A 13,831-nucleotide genomic window follows, 5' to 3' on the forward strand; every position below is an offset into this window, starting at 1 on the left:
AAGCATCTGCCTTCGGCTCAGGTCATGGTCGCAGGGTCCTGGGATCAAGCCCCACATGGGGGGGGGGGGGGCGGTCCCTGCTCAGCGGGGAGCCTGCTTCTCCTTCCGCGTCCTGCTTCCCTGCTTGTGCGCGCTCGCTTGCTCTCTCTCTCTGACAAATACATAAAATCTTTTTTTTTTTTTTTAAAGTGTTGACTGGCCTTAAGTCTGGAGATTTTATTCAAGTACACAGGATTATAGAGCCTTAACTGTTTAACTATTGCTGTTTCTCCTGCTAACTAACGTAGCGAGGCAGAATATAAAACTGCCTCGGGAGTTTTAAAAGGGAGGAGTGGTGTTTATTTTGAAGTACTCAAAAATCTTGCTCTTTAGGCATTCCGTGAGTTTACCTTCGTTTTGTCACCTAAGAGAGACGATGAGCGTGAGGAGATAAGTCTTGTGTGGAATCCTCCGAAAGTCATGCTGAATTTCCAAATGTCATCATAGAGTATTACCTGTTAACGTTTGCTCGAAGGGCCCGGTGATGGGTCTGTTTTCAGCTATGTTTATTTGCTTGCCCCTGTGGATGTTGATCTGAAGGAAACCATTACCTAATTCCTTAAAAGGATTAATGTTTTCTCCTTCCATTTTTTTTTTTTTTTTTATAAAGGAAATGGCAAAAATCCTTAATCATCCCCGAGTCTACGCTTTTCTGCACATCCCGGTCCAGTCTGCCTCTGACACTGTCCTCATGGAAATGAAACGAGAATACTGCGTGGCTGACTTCAAAAGAGTAGTGGATTTTCTGAAAGAGAAGTAAGTCTGTTAGTACTTAAAAAAATAACCGTTCCTTTTTTTCTTCCAAAGCATGTGGCAAAAATGCACTTATTGTAGCCACAATTAAAGGTACCAGAGAGAAGGCGAGAGTTTTGAAGCTTTCTGAGCCTTTAAGTTTCTTTAGGGACCCTTGATGTGGTGTCTTCTTATATCTACCTCCCATCTGTGCACGACACACCATTAATTTGTGTAAACTTGCCAGTCTCTGTAAGGTAATGTGCATTGTGATCATTTTTATACCTGACCTAGTAGATGAAAACAACTTTGGTTTTGCTTAAATCCCCTTTAATGTGGCTTCTTGAGGTGGGGAGCTAGTTCTGACGTGGAGGTAGGCCAAATCATGTCACTACAAAATAGATAATTTTCTACCGAGTAGCATGTTTTGAAGAGTATCTGGAACATCTTTGCTTTTACACGCTTATCCCTGAAGATTACTTGAAGAATTGTGATTTATAAGGAGGTTTTAGGATTCTGTTTTTTAAGGTTGAAATTGCTGTTGACCAAAATTAAGGCATATTTACACAATCTTAGACATGAATGATCATTTTGTTTCCATAGAAAACACTTGCAGCCCATAATTATATTCTTCAAAATCCTACTTCTCATCATCACCAAACATTGACTGCCTTCTGTGATTATACAAGGCAGGAAATAGTAGGGCTGGCCAAGGTCACACAAAACCTTCTCAAGTCTAGGGCACTGTTCTCCCCTCTGGGGATATGTCATTTATCTTGGCATATTTGTGGCATGGGTCTTCCTACTTTCCATAATTTTTTTCCATAATTTTTTTCCTCTGTTGTTTTTCTTAATTAAGATACAACTTTTTATTTCCATCTTCTTGTTTATAATTATGTACCTTTGTACCATGTCAAAGTAGTACATGGATATGATTGCTTTATACAAATTGTAAGCAATTATTTTTTCCACCTTCAATTAGTGACTTATCCTGACTACATAGAAATCTTTTAAAATCTTTTTCTATTTACTTTCTCCTTCCTTCCTCATCTTTCCTGTATGTCTTTCTAATTTTTTTTTTTCACCTCTAGGCATTTCTTGATTATCCTAACCACGAGAAATAAAGACGTTTGTGTGCATTCAAACAAACACAGCTAATTGTTCAAATATTCAAATCAGTGAATAGAAGGCATATTTATTCTAGGATTTCATAATTATAATCATTAAGTATATACAGTCTTCAAAGCAGAAAACAGAATAATGACAGATCTCTACCATCTATAATACTTTCTGCTCTTAAAGAAAACTGAGGTCAAGGCTAAAGAATAAGAATTTTTATGTTAGATGTCTGTTAAGTTGCCCAGTATCCCTCCTTTGCATTTATTCTAGCTTATTGTAGGTAAACTTGTGTCATGTGAGAGAGTTCTTTTGGGCACGTTGGCACTGGTGAATGGAATGTTTTTCAAAATTGCAAACATATTGTTGCACCTGTGAAATTTCTTGCCTCTTGCTTGTAACTAGGGCAGTAGCAAATAATGTGCACAATTCATACCTGTTGCACAAGATTTTGCCAAGTGTAGACATGCATCCTGTTGTGCAGAATAGACTAGAACACTTTCCAAGTGCTTTGTTGCATTAATGTGATTCAGTGAGGTAAGGAATCAACACCTCTCTTTCTCCTCCACTTGGGTGAGTGCTGACTCAGTTGTTTGGGGGAATTACTGTGGCTACCTAACTGGGCAACAATTTCACAATAAGTTCTAGCCTTTTATGTTGTTCCAAAGATGGACCTTTTAAATCTGTTGCATCTCGAACAGTTTCAACAGCATCCATGAGGTAGAGAGAGGTCAAAAGATGATCACATCAAAGTGTTAGATAGTCTCTTGCCTTTATTCATGGGTTAAACTCATTGTCCTTTCTTTGGATTCTGAGTTACCCTAAGGCATCTGTGTAGCATTTCTAGAACTATTCTACTGTCTGGAGGATCCCAGAACCAAGTACTCTACCCGAGGATCTCCAATATTTCCAGCACTGGAAATACCAGGGATCCCTGGAAGGATATTGGAGATCTCTGGAGAAGACACCCCATCCCATAACCTGTCCATCCACAATGTCAGTGTCAGGTGGTATGATTCACTGCGTGGTGGAGTATGAGTCTAGATAGCATCTCGAAGCATCCCTTACTCTTTATTGGCTATGCACAGTGAGGGTGAAAGCAACCTCAGTATACAGTTCCATACTTAGATTATAATTTACAGGATGTATTGGAAAAACGTAGAAGGCAGACAACATGATATTCCTGATAAAAGTTACAGGGACTCTTTGGAAAACAAGAGAAATGAAATTATGACCACTAATAAGGTGATCCTTGTGTGGTTTTAGAGAGTTCATCAGGACCGTAAAGTTCTGTCTCTTGTCCGGGCTGTCCTGTTGCTTGCAGGAATAGTACAGCGCTTGCTCGCTCACCCCACGTGGACAATACAACCCACCTTTGCTCTTCAGTGAAAAAGTGTTCCTGTCCTTTCGGGGAAGTCCACCCATCCAGGGAGGAATTTCCAACTGCAAGAAACATTTAGAAATAAATGAAGTCTTTTTAGCAGGCTTCCGCTCTCATAGTTTGCTTACTTTTCCTATAAAAAAACAGCACAGCTTTATGCCAAATAGATTAGCACTTATAGGAAACACTAAAGTTTCAGAGATTTCTATAGTAGAACCACTAGTCTGGATAACTGATCCAGCACAAAGTTGTTTTTAGCCAGCGTTTTATCAAAATTCAGTAAAATACTGTCTTTTTTAGAAAGAGGGCCTCATATTGTCATTTTGCTTTTGTGCATTCGTAAATCAACCCTGATTTCAAATGGTTGATTTGGTGCTCTCCTCTTATATCTGCTTTTTAAGCTCCGGTACTAATGTCTTGTTTCCTCTGAAGCTTTTGAAGATCTGTTGCGTCTTTTTCTTTTTTCCTAGTGAGCCTTTAACAACTAAGAATCTTGATTTTTTTTTTTTTCCCTCCACCAATAGGAGACTTATATATTCATGTTATGAATTAGGGATGGGGCATTTCCTAACCTGTTTCACCAGAAAATCCAATTTTGAAAACAACCTATCGCATTGAACACTGACCTCCAAACTCTGCGCTGCAGGCTTTTAAACTACCAATTCAGCGATGTTCGTGATGCCGTATCTATGAGACACTGGAGGTGAAATCTTTTTAATTAATTTTCTTTACAGTTGAAACTGGCCCATGTTTTAGCTGGGAGCAACAGAAGTTTACTTACAAGCCAACTTGAAGTTGATTCATTATTCTCTTCATTTGTTCGAAAGTTGGCAGCGATTACCATACCAGCAGCTGGATTGAAGATAACCTAGCGGTGCTGGCCCATGCTGGGGCCTATGGGAATTTATTAACTCACGCAACCTTTGCAAAGAAAAGTGTCTGAATTACTTAACATACTAATTTAAAACAGCTGGTCATGAGCAGACAATCATATGACTTAAATTATTCTATTCCGATTGATTAATCCAGTTGGAAAATTAACTAAGTTGATGTTTTCGTATGAACAGAGAAGATAGTTTCTTGAACTATATACTGCAAGCGGCAGGGATACGGAAGGAAGCCACCTTTGCAAAGGTTTCAGGAAGATTTTTAATCAGTACCCTCATAAGTGTAACTGCTTTTATTGATTATCCCTGAACTGGTTTTTCTGTTATCTTTTTAAGCTATTAGTGGGATTTTTTAAAGAAGTATGAAACTTGAATCGTTTATTTTTATTTTTTCATGTAATTTTTTTTAAAGAGTTCTTCCCAATGAGAGGATTTTTCACTTTGCTGTTTTGAGGGTAATTAGGGTTTCTAGGGTCTTGGGACCTTGGCCGTAGACTTTAATTGGGCCCTCCTCATTTGAGCAGCATTGAATTTACACAGTCACTCCCCAACATAAAACCATACATTCACATAAATTCAAAAAATGACAACATGCAGAGTTGTTCTCTCAGGCATATGTTCTCATGTTAAGTAAAAGAAACTCTGAGTCCTCAAATTCACACATTAAAGTGTGAAAGAACTACATAAGAATGTCCTATTGATAGATACATTTTAAGACATGAAACAGTTTATATATTAAAAGATCTGTTTGTTTTTGGAGATTATTTTGTTGGAAGTCCAGTGGCCTTTTGGTTTATGCTAACCAGACCTTAAACTTGGGAGACAAGATCCATCCCCCTCACTCGATAAATACATTTTGAATGAACTAATGACCAGTTACATTTTTACCTGCAAGTTGCATAGATCTTAAGTTGTGCCTTACTGTGGCATCTTTGTGTGGACTTCTAACGCCATAATATTATACACCTCAGAATTTGCCATTATCATCTGTCAACGTGCTGTGTAATTCTGGATTAGTTTATCACATTGCCTATAGAATATTAACCCTTGAGCATCATGATATCCATGCACACCCCCAAGCTTCCTGCACCCAGAGATTGCCCCCGTGAAATGCCACAACCAGTAACTAAGGAGCACTCAGGGGGAAAGGGAACTTTTAGCGGGGAGAACTCACTGGAGGGGCGGTGGCAGCCTTGCAGAGAAAGTTCTGTCCTCCGATCTCTCCACTGTATACTCAGGCAGTGAAGGGGCACAAGGGCCCAAAGTCGGGAGATGGCTTTGGCAGGGTGGTTTCTGTCAGTGAGTCTCAGAGTTACCTCATACCGCCCAGCCTATCGTATGACTTTTCCAGTCTGTCGGGGGTGGGGGGAATGGGGAATGCTAACTCATTAACATCCTGAGTTCTTTTTCTTCTTTTTATGAGTTTCCAGTCATCTACATGTCCATACTGGAACACAATCTGATAAAAGACCAAATTGTGCTAAATTTGTATTTTATTCCATTTTTTATATCTAGTTTTATTCCCAGTGGCTTGGAAACACAAGCAACAATTGTCAGAACAGAAGAAAAGAAATTGCAAAAACAAAACAAAAAAATGATTCGGCAAGGATTAGGTAATTAAGTTTCCTTCCAGAGGCATTCCCAGATGTGTTTCTGCTCACTGAATAACCACCTTCTAGATAATTTAGGCAAAATACTTCCCTCAAAGTTGTTTTCTGGCTTCATCTCATCATTTCTAATATCTTTAACTAGGTCGTTAGTTTGGGTGTCCCTATTTTCTCTCTTGTCAGATATCTTCTGAAGTAGTGACGTTTTCTTCTCTTTCTCCATCTCCCTTGTTACTTTGACATTTATTTCAAGAAAATGAACGTGCATCATTTGAGCTGTTATGTAGCAAGAAAAACATTTACATTTTCTTTTTTACCATGGTATTATATCTATATTTGGAAGATACTGACATCATGTGCTAAACACCATATTATTTTGGGATTACCCTAAATGTGATTCATTGGTTTGAAGGTAATTACATTTTCTATTGATTTAGCTTTACGTTTTCCATCTAGCCCGGTCAAGAGAGAAATCTCATCATTCCTAATCTCTTTCTACCTTATATCTTTCCTTTATGTTACGATTGTGTTATTCCCTTCAGAAACAGAGAAGCTACCTTCCCTTAATCCTTTGTACATTTTCTCTACGTCTTATTGTAAACATAAGGGTCAAATCACATATTGTGAAATCATATACTGATAGTCTTTCTCCTTTCATTGATAGAGTGCTTTTCATATTCCACAGGGCTCACGTATTATGTCATGATGTTGTCACAGAAACCCAGCCAAGTATGTAGGATAGGTATTTTTCATCTGCACTTTTTAAAGTGAACATCAGGGTTCACACTGGTTAAAAAGACTTGGTGAGAGCCCACAGTGATTTAATGCATAATAGAACTAGATCTTCGGTTTCTGCCGTGTAGCACTCTTCCTACTGATTCTAATGATATTGATTTAATCACTCTTTTTTTTATTTATCAGTTTTGTGCTCAGCACCGTAATAAATGCAATAATACCAATACCAATAGTAACAGTAATAAAACCAGTAGCTAATATTTTTAAGTTTTACTTTTGTGCCAAGCACTGCTATGAGGACAGTGGGATAGGTTAGTTTATTCAGTCCTTAAGTTCCAAGGATGCTAAGTAATTTTCCCATGGTCAGGTGGTCAGTGATGGAACCTTGCTGAAAACTGAGGCCTTGTGATTTCTGAGCCAGAACTCAGTCATCGTGCTGTACCCGTGTTCCAGTCTAAGGCATGTCACTCTAGCAATGGAGACAGTGAGGTGGACTCAACAAATATTGGTGAGGTAAATTACAGTGTGTGCTTAGGAGGGAGGATGAGGAACGTACCCATGAGTGTCAAGGATGGCTTTTGCTATTTTATCCCAAGATGTAGTAGAAGATGGTATGGTTAACCAAGAGGGGAAATGAGAAGAAGGAGGAATTTGAGTAGAAGACATGAGTTTGGTTTGGGACATACTGAATTTGAAATGCAATTTAAAGTAGAAATGAATTTGAAAAGAAAATCCAGGCGAGAGCCCCCTGCAGGCTATACAAAATACAGGCCAAGAGCCCAGGAGGGAGATGAGGATCTAGAGCTAAATGTTTGGGAGTAATTAGCTTTTAAGTGGTAGATGAAGCTGTGGGTGATGAGATCATCCAGGAGATAGAAAATGGAAGGCTAGGAACGGGGACTAGGGGACACCAGTATCTGAGCGATAGTAAAGGTGAGAGGATCCTGTGACAGAGGTTGAAAGGCTGGGGTCAGGCCAGGGTAGGAGGAGACACAGGAGGAAATGACACCACAGAAGCCAAGGGACATAGCCGTTTTAGGAAAATGAAAATGGTAAGGGTCAGCTGTCAACTAGAGTTGCCTCTTGTAAGCAGGCACTGGCCCAGGAGCTCTGGAGGGGAAACAAAGTATTTTTAGATTGTTTCCCCAATACCGTAAGCGTTGAAGAGCTGTTGAGATGTAGTATTGTCTCCTGTCTGAGCGGTCCTTGTGGGCCTTTGTTGACTGCATTCCCGGTTCCTAGCACAGTGCTCACTTTGTCCTCCTACACCCCCTGTTTGCTACCCTATTGCTACCCAGCATCTGGGGGCAGGAGAGCAGGAAGCAGGCACACTATGTATTCACCCGACAAGCAGTATGCACTCTGGAACCAGTGAGATTAAGGCTTAGAGTAGTATTTCTCAGTCTGGTTTAATTAAAGTTCTCTCTTCATAAACAAGAAAATGCCTTGCTCTTTGTAGAGAAACGGATATATTCCCTTTAGCAGAACGTCATCCTCTGCATTCGTAGAGATTCTGTGTTCTGGGAACTGCTGGCTAATAGCTAACAGTAATTATAAGGCAGTATTTATTGAGTGTATAATATGTTGGAAGCAATGTGCTAAGTACTGTATGTAGATTAGCTCATTTAATTTTCACAGTGGCTCACAACAGATAGAAAATATTATTACCCCATTTGACAGGTGACCAACTTAAGGCACACAGTGACTTTGCCCAAAGTTACGGTGCTAATTACTTGTAGAATTCAGACTCACGCGCCAGCCTGTGAACCTCCAAACTTTTTTTCACTGCTACTATGGGATCTAGCCTTTCCAGGCTTATTAGAAATGTTAGGGATGATCATAATTTTCTAATTAAGGATTGTACTATATTATTAGAAAATTTTAAATTATACATACCTTCTTCCAAAAATTTACTCTTTCTGTAGTCAGTATCCCCTCCTTTTTGCTTTCACTCCCCATCCAGGTGGAAAGTCACTAAGCAAGGGGATGATAAAGAAGCTGTGTTTGATGGTCAACACAGGGAAACAAACTACAAGTGGATAATGACTGGTTTATCTGTAACAACATCTTTAACCAAAAACTGCAGAGTGTCTTCATGAAGTGTGTGTACAAGTAAAATAAAATTCTGGTACTAACGGTTACATGTTGCAGAGCTACTGTCCTAGGTAGTCTGCTGTGTTGCAAAAACTTTCTAAGTCCTCATTTCTACGTCCTTTTATCCTTCCTTCCTGGACCAAATATATTCAATATCCAGCTCAAACTCCCTCCCCTCAGCAGCCTTAGTGCCTCACACTGATCCATTCATCACTTGCTGCTGACACAAGGCGAGTCTGTCATTGGCTACTCTTACCTCCCATACTCATCCCTATCATCGTTCTCTGATGGACGTTTCCTGAGGCCTCCTGATTATCTAGGACCTTATGTCCTTATCAAAAACCAGGACAAAATCAAGGGAGCATATTCAGTGCATGTAGTTTGGAATGTTGTACGAGACTTTGCAGTAATATCTGAAAGGCACCATAATGAAGTCAGCAGCAAACAATAGGAAAAAGACTGGGTAATATAACCCATCATTGTTTTTAAAGATTGAATTTTGGATTATTAGGATCTGACCAATTTAAATTCTGGAAATAGGGCCAAAAAATTATTGTGAATTAATATGAATTTCAAAGGAGCCGAAGTCTTGCATTTATTCAACTAATACTTACTGGATATAGACTATATGTCAAGCACTTGTTAGGTGTAGAATATTAAGAGCTAAGTAGAACTTTATGACTGTCTTCTGGGCACTGACATTCTTAAATCATGGTTCATATTATACAAATACTTGTAGCCATAATGTTTGGTAAGTGTAGTAAAACCCCAATATTAACTCTAGTATTGGGGGGCAGAGTGTAAATGTGTCTTATAGGCTTTCCAGGGACAAGAGGAAAATACTGAATTACAGGTCTTACAGAAAACCAGTCTCCTTTCTTTAGACAATTATACTTTATTGATCTGATTTTGTTTATGATATAAAATCTACTGTAGGGAAAGGCTTTACCTCGATTACACACACGTATGTGTATGTATGTATGTATATTTGTGTGTATAAAAGTTATAGTTTGGTTTGTCTCAAAGTGACAGAAAAAAAGTAATGGCATAAGAAAGTAGAAGTTTTTCAGTCATGTAAATAAAGTCCAGAGCTGGCTGTAAAGCTGTAATAAGGCTCCAGCATATCAGGGATGCAGGATACAGCTTCCATTTCATGGTCCAAGATGGTTACTTCAGCTCCAACCATCAAATTTGCATTCCGGTCTATAGAAAGGAGAGGGAGGAAAAAGGATATGTGTTCTTCCCCTTTAAACCCTGTTTGAAAGTTAACATGTCACTTTGATTTTATCTAATTGGTCAGAACCTAGTCACATGTCTATACTTAGTAGAAAGAAAGGCTAAGCGATGGAGTCTTTGATTGAAGTGGCCTTTTGCCCATCTGAGAACCCGGGGCTCTGTTGGAAATAAGGGGAGGTGAGATTGGAAAACAGAAGTCTGCCACAGCCTCACCCTTTTGACCACCCTTATTACTACATACAGAGTTTACCCTTTGTGTACGAGAGAAAACCTGAGCCCCATCTAGTTACCCTGGCCTTTTGTACATGCATGGTCTGTGGTCGATGCTCTGTCCTTTTCAGAAGGTCCAAAGTCCCCATTTAAAGTGGAGTAGAAATTAGAACATAATTTTTAAAAGTCCCATTTAAAAATGGGGGAATGGGACTGACAGATGAATGGATAAAGAAGATTGGCCTCAATCTTATGCGCTTCCACCCCGACTCGGAATTGAGCGATGACTTCCTGGAGGCCATCTGAAACACTCTTAATCCCAGTGCTGCCAGGAAACTGGGTCAGTATATGATGGGGCACCTAATCTATCTTAGATAGCGGTGGCATTGTAGTTAATGCTTATAATTGCTTTGCTTGGCTTTTGCAAACTTGCACACCTCAAAATCACAGGATTCTCAGCCAAATTAGATTGTGACTCACAGACACAGAGAGATTTTTCTTAAATCTCAGCTTGCAACTGGCTACTCCTGGTCTGAGTTCTTTGTTGCTAAGAGCAGTAAGAAGGAGCAGGCTAATATGTAACATTCTGGATTTTTTTCTAGCACTTCTGCCTCTGTGGACTTAGTTAACACTTGGTCTGGCTACCGAGGTTCAGCAGTTGACAGTTTGACCGAACGTTTTGCCCGACATATAACGTTAATTAGCTTTGCTGTCCGCAGTACGAGTATTGGTACCTGCTGCGCAGCTAAACCAATGCCACTCTTTTAGATCCTGTCCCTTGTATCACCTTCAGATGGATTTGGTTTGGGCTCTGAGTGACCAGAAACATAAAATATCTCCAACAGAGTAGGTGGAAAACCCCAGAACATTTAGTAGGTAGTCGTCTTGTACTTGGTGGGATGGTCCGCAGTCGCGCAGACCCAGGATTCTTTCTTGTTGCCTCGCTGTCCGTGAGTTCCTGGGTCCTGGCCCACGGTGACTGCTTGCGGTGCATCCCTCAGGTGGGCATAGCAAACAGGAGGAAGAGAAAGGGGCACCTCTCTTCCTCCTACCCTTATACTTCCTGTCTTGGAGTTGCACGGGACACTTCCACTTACTGTCTCTTCGAGTAGAAAATGGCCATCTCTAGGTGCCAGGGAAACCGGGAAATACTAGTGTCTCCCAGACGTCTGTGTATCTGGCTGAAAATCTATTTCTGTGGGAGAATAAGGGAAGGAATGGAGGGGCCTCCTACAGTCTCTACCACTGCATGTGCTTTTTAAAGTGCTCTCTTGTTACAGTTTGAGGACTGCCCCTAAAAGGAATCGAATCTATTTGGATCAATGAAACCAGCTGTGTCTTATTAATAATAGACTTGAAAATGAACAGATTTCTCTTCCCTTATTATTTGGAGCAAGATGGTTTTAGTCCAACCATGTAAATAAGACCAAGCATTAAACTTTTTTTTTTTTTTTAGAAAATACCATTTTAGTTGAACTGTGCAATAATGACTCCTTTTCATATACTTTTTCCTAATTTATTGTGATTCAGTCTTTTAATTGTGTGATTAGAAAAATACATTATTCTTTTGAGGTTTTTTTTCTGGAAAAAAAAATGTCATTGTCCTGTTCTAACTCTTATCAACTGTTCCAGTTGGGTTTTATTCTTTTTTCTCCCTTTTATTCTTTTTTTAGAATTTATTTATTTATTTTTGTGGGGGAAGGGGGCAGAGGGAGAGGGAGAATCCTCAGGCAGACCCCCATAGCCAGAGCCCGCCGCGGGGCTCAATCCCAGGGCTCTGGGATCGTGACCTGAGACAAAGGTGGATGACTGAGCCCCCCAGGCACCCCTTCTCCCTTTTAAATAAGTTGTACTTTCAAGAATCATGATATAATTAAATTTTGAAGACCATTTTTCTACTTAGAAAAAAGTCAGATTGTATCTTAAAAAGTTTTATAGTATAATTCCCTGAATTGTACTTAAAATGGATAAAAGAAACTAAATTTAATGGAAAACTCTTGAGAACTTAAGAATCCTGGTACATTGGAGAGCTTAAAAAAAACAGCTATTGATTAAATTTTAATGATTTTTAAAACTGTTTTTGTACATAAAAGACATAATATTTCCCATTTTCCTCGGTTAAAATCTGTTTTTCCAAAAAAGAAATAAATAAAAATACACAAGTTAACAGCACTAGCATAAAAATATTTACCTTTAGAGCCACGACTTTGTGTGTGTGGGTATATGTACATATACCCACACACACAAATGCTCATTCCTTTCAAATAATTATATTAATTTCTAATACTGAGCATTTAAAATATTCCAAATAAATAAATAATAAAACGTTCCATATCAGATTGGCTGGTATGTAGGAAGTCATCGAATCCTTACAACCCCCCGAGAGAGGTGTTACTGAGCTCCGCATTTCAGATGAGGAAACAGCAAGCATGAAGGTGTATAGGCAGTGGGTGGTCGAGAAGAATTTGCGTCCCGGTTGCCTAGTACTAGAGTTGGCGTCTTTCACTGCCATGCTCTCCAATCATACATGCGATATGCTCTGACAAGTGCTGCACAAAAAATTGCTCATCGGCCAGTGCCCGTCTGCAAACTTATCATCGATGTACAAGGTTATTACTGAAATCAAAAGTAAGCACTTTCCCAGTAATTTAGCATTTGCAAGACATCAAATTTATGACATGTTTTCTAGTAACTCACTTTTGTCGCTGTGCTTTTAAAATGTATCAGTCCATAATGAATTGGAGGGAAGACTGGTTATTAACCACAAATAATTCAAGAAGCACTACTCTGAGTGCCTTTTATGGGGTGTTAGGTTCTTTGAAATTTGTAATTTCATTTAGCTTGCCCAATAACCTTGCAAAGTATGTGGTGCTATTTTTATGTCTTAGGTTGAGAAACTAAAGATCAGAGAAGGTATATATGTGGTATATCTGGAATTCAAAGCCTAATCTTTATTCTGTAAAATATACAAACTATATTCTCCTGTCCCTAGTGACATTCATATTAGAACATTTTTTTAAGATTAAAAAAAAATTTTTAAGTAATCTCTATCCCCAACGTGGGGGTTAGACACACAACCCCGACATCAAGAGTCACACGCTCCACAGACTGACCCAGCCAGGCGCCTCCGTACTGGAACATTTCATTACCTACGTAAATCGGTTAAAACCTTTCAAGACATTTTTTTTCTTGTTTTCCAGTTATCTTTAAAAAAGGGAACTTAGATTGAGTAAGTAAATTTAAAAATTTTGAAGACTCCTTAACCCTAAAGAGAAAAATACAACTTGGTCATTTATTAATCCTTTGTTAAGCTATTTTTTTCCTTGTGACTTATTAGAGGCAATTTTTTAAATGTTTATTGGCAACCCTAGTTAGTATATATTACTTAGGATGGACAATCCAGATCTTTTTGCTGCTATTTCTAATTGTAACGGCAGGATGTGAATTAGCATTCCTTCAGTTTCCTTGTCTGTAAGATAAAAAAGATGAGCTAAATGATTTTAAATTCCAGTCTAACTCAAAAATTCTGTGGTTTTTTACCTTTTCTTAGCTTACTCCTGATGAGTTTTATTCTTTTCTACTTTGCGGTTACTGCCGTTCTGCAGAAACCCCTCACCGAGCCTGTGTTTACCTCTGTTACCTCGCTGTCCTGTATTTTTGCTCACGACCCACTTTCTGTGCAGAAGGATCTCCCCTGCTGCCTGCCTCCGCTTTTCCCATTGTCCTTCCACTCCTTGATCCTCTGGGCTGGTTTCTCCTCACGCTCCTTCATTATAGCTGCTCTGCTTAAATTC

The 13,831-nt window shown here is 39.2% G+C and overlaps 1 protein-coding gene across 1 annotated transcript in view; it reads left to right on the forward strand.

Annotated features, from left to right (window-relative positions):
- The window catches only part of CDKAL1 (CDK5 regulatory subunit associated protein 1 like 1), a 637,141-nt gene that overhangs the window by 422,316 nt on the left and 200,994 nt on the right, over nt 1-13,831 (forward strand). Inside the window, 1 exon segment of the mRNA XM_027603153.1 lies at nt 650-795. Coding sequence (XP_027458954.1) covers nt 650-795 — 146 coding nt within the window.

Source organism: Zalophus californianus, chromosome 7, assembly GCF_009762305.2.
Source record: "Zalophus californianus isolate mZalCal1 chromosome 7, mZalCal1.pri.v2, whole genome shotgun sequence".
Lineage (NCBI taxonomy): Eukaryota > Metazoa > Chordata > Mammalia > Carnivora > Otariidae > Zalophus > Zalophus californianus.